The sequence below is a fragment of the Cryptomeria japonica genome, chromosome 7 (genome assembly GCF_030272615.1).
Source record: "Cryptomeria japonica chromosome 7, Sugi_1.0, whole genome shotgun sequence".
NCBI classification, from domain to species: domain Eukaryota; kingdom Viridiplantae; phylum Streptophyta; class Pinopsida; order Cupressales; family Cupressaceae; genus Cryptomeria; species Cryptomeria japonica.
This window is the reverse complement of record NC_081411.1, coordinates 792,589,814-792,592,980: the sequence shown is the minus strand read 5'-3', so window position 1 is coordinate 792,592,980 and position 3,167 is coordinate 792,589,814. Positions and strand designations below refer to the sequence as shown.

The following is a 3,167-nucleotide window of genomic DNA, read 5'->3' as shown; positions in this document are numbered from 1 at the left end:
AATCTATATGAAATGAAGAACAGAGTTTTCAGCAGACTTTGCAAAGAACACAGACCAATTACATGTAACTTTAAATACACATCAAAGCACTAGCACTAGCACTAGACAACGGGGAATTTGATTTGATCGAGCCTTCCTCCTGCTGTGGAATGACCAATTGCTTTTAGTTTTTTTAACTTATATAAAAAGCACAGACATTCACATGAAACAAAGGTGGTGTTTTCAATCCAAAAAGTCCAGGGAACTCACACCATACTGAAAAAAGAGATTTTTTAGCAGATTTTCAATGAAACACAGATGATAATTTGTAAACACAACAAAACAGACATTCCGAAGAGGGTCCTAACTTCTAAACAGACGTTGGATAAAAGATTGAACCACTTATTCATGAATGTAGAGGATATTAAGCAAATGTTGGACAGAACAAGGAACGTTTTCCTGGAAATGTAACTGAACACCAAAACAGTTTCTGGATAGAACAACTCCGAATTACCAGTAAATGCAAATCAAATACCAAAACAAATTCTGGATGAAACACCTCCTAATTACTTGTAAATGTCAATCATAGAGGAGGATTTTAAAATCGATTTGGTATATGGGATACAGCATTGAAACAATTGCTTATGAATTCAAATCAGGATTTTAAACAGATTTGGTATATGAATGAAACAATTACATATAAATGTAAATCAATTGACAAACCAAATGAAGTAGTGGGTTTTATTCTATGAAGAACACCATTAATTGTAAATGCAAATCAACATCAAAAATTACATTCAAACACAAAACAAAAGCAAAACAGAATTTGGATGAAAGGAGCGCCCAATTGCTTGTGGATGCAAATCCAGGTCAAGATACTATAACCCAAATTGCATGTAAATGTGAATCCAGGTCAGAATACTATCACCCAAATTGCATGTAAGTGTGAATTTGGATGAAAGCAGTGCCCAATTGCTTGTGAATGTAAATCCAGGTCAAAATACTATAACCCAAATTGCATGTAAATGTGCATCCAGGTCAAAATACTATCACCCAAATTGAATGTAAATGTGAATCCAGGTCAAAATACTATCACCCAAATTGCAAGTAAATGTGAACTCAGGACAAAATACTTACGTAGATGAAAATCCAGGCCAAAACATTCATGTCAGAATACTAACACCGAATTACATATAAATACAGGGCAAAATACTAAAACCCAATTACTTGTAAATATATATCCAGGTCAAAATCCTATCACCCAAATTACTTGTAAATGCAAATCCAAGCCAAAATACTAACACCACACCAGGGTGCGCAAGTGAGGCTAGAATTTTTCACATGCACAATGCCATTGTAAGATTTAAACACAAATAAATTAACTCTTGAATATAAATCCACACTAAAGCACTTACAAATTGAATAACTTTATTGATCCTCTCTATAACTAAACTGACAAAAAGGGTTTTCAGATCTCTATCAAAAGGTAAAAGCAGCTGCAATCAGAGCAATGGCAGTCAATGAAATCCACGAACCAGTAGGCTGTGCATTGGCATCGCTTGTTCCAGTAGGCGCAGTAGCAGCAGAAGAAGGAGACCCAGAAGGACTCAAACCCCCTCCTACAGGCGCAGGTGCTGGAGCAGGACCTTGAGGGATCTTGCCCTTGAGAAGATCAATTTGGCCCAAACTCATCAAATTGGAAGCATCAAATGCATGAGCTCCAGGCTGTGTGCCCGAAACAGTAGGGCCCACCTGCCAAACCTGATTAACCAGGGTCTGATTGGAAGGAAGAACAACACTAGCATAGATTATGATTGACCCACGGCGATATTCAGAGCTAAAATTGGACACAGAAAAACTCAAGCTTGAAAGAACAAGCGGAGGACTTCCGCCGCCCTTGGAGGTCACATTATATTTGTTCACAGACATGCTACCATTGCTTTGCCGAAATGCAAGCAAAGCTTGAGTGCCCACCATGCCTAAGGTCGTGGGATTTATACCCCAGGCCACCCACCCACTCTCGCTGGGTGGCTTCGCTTTGAAGGCCAGGTCTATCATACCAGTTTCCGCATGATATGTCCATGAAAGCGTTGCGCCAAGCTGCGGAAGATGTTTACAGTGAACCATTTTCACGCTTCCGGAGCTCATGTTGAACACCCTTGGGCACTTCTGTGCATACGAAACAGAAACAAGAAAAATGGCCCACCATGCCCATCTCAAGAAAATTCCAGCGGCTCCCATTTCCCCTCCCTCAATTTCTCAGAGCCCAATACAATTTAAAGAAATTGTGAACTGAGCGCTCAGAACTGATCACTGAGCACTGTTAATTGAGCAGAATTTCTGTGGCGATTTTGACTTTAAATTAGGGCAGCATTGGATGCTCTCACAGTTTCAATCGATTGGGTGTTTTTGGTTTTTGCACTGTCTTATACTGTTTTGTCAGTGCACTTCATCATTCTTGCTTTTTGTAGGGATGATAATCATTTTTGGCGTGAACAAATCTGAGTTGGGAAAAGGTAATAGCCAATTTTTATCTTTAATTTTCTATTATATTTATTATTTCACCTAAAAAAGTTGAAAGGAATTTGTTTTTTATCTTTAGTTTTTCTATTATATTTATTATTTCCGATAAAGTTGAAAGGAATGTTTTTTTTATCTCTGGTTTTTCTATTATATTTATTATTTCCAATAATATTGAAAGGAATTTATTTATTTTATGCATTTTTTTTTATTAAAGACGGTAGGCATTTTTATATTTATTAAATTGTTTTTTGATTTCTCGTTTTTTTTTTTAACACAATAACTGTCATGCATTAAAAATCCGTTTGTTTTTTATTCTGACCGTTAGTGGGTAAATTTGTGATCGTTAATGGAGCCTTTAAGGCCGATGCATTTAAAAGATTAGTGGGTAAACTTGCGATTCTAATGGTAATTATAGTGCATTAAAATGGTTAGTGGGCAAATTTATGATTAGTAATGGAAATTAAAATAACTAATTGTTTGGTAATTATTATGCGTTAAAAAGTTATTATTGATTTTTTTAACTATTAGTAAGATTTTTTTAATTATTTTAATTCATTGTTTTTTTTTTGAATTTTGTCAATGTTAATGGAGTCTAAAATAATCAATGTTTTTGATATTAGAAGCAGCCACACAGAAATCATTTCTTTTTCCAAATATAATTTTTA

At 35.6% G+C, this 3,167-nt stretch overlaps 1 protein-coding gene across 1 annotated transcript; it reads right to left on the bottom strand.

Annotated features, from left to right (window-relative positions):
• Positions 1 to 1,117: 1,117 nt before the first annotated feature.
• On the bottom strand, positions 1,118 to 2,477 carry LOC131068946 (cytochrome b561 and DOMON domain-containing protein At5g48750). The gene has a single exon (XM_058004232.2). It carries the CDS (start codon positions 2,218 to 2,220, stop codon positions 1,459 to 1,461), a length of 762 nt encoding a protein of 253 aa, XP_057860215.1. The 5' UTR covers positions 2,221 to 2,477; the 3' UTR covers positions 1,118 to 1,458.
• Between the last annotated feature and the right edge of the window lie 690 nt (positions 2,478 to 3,167).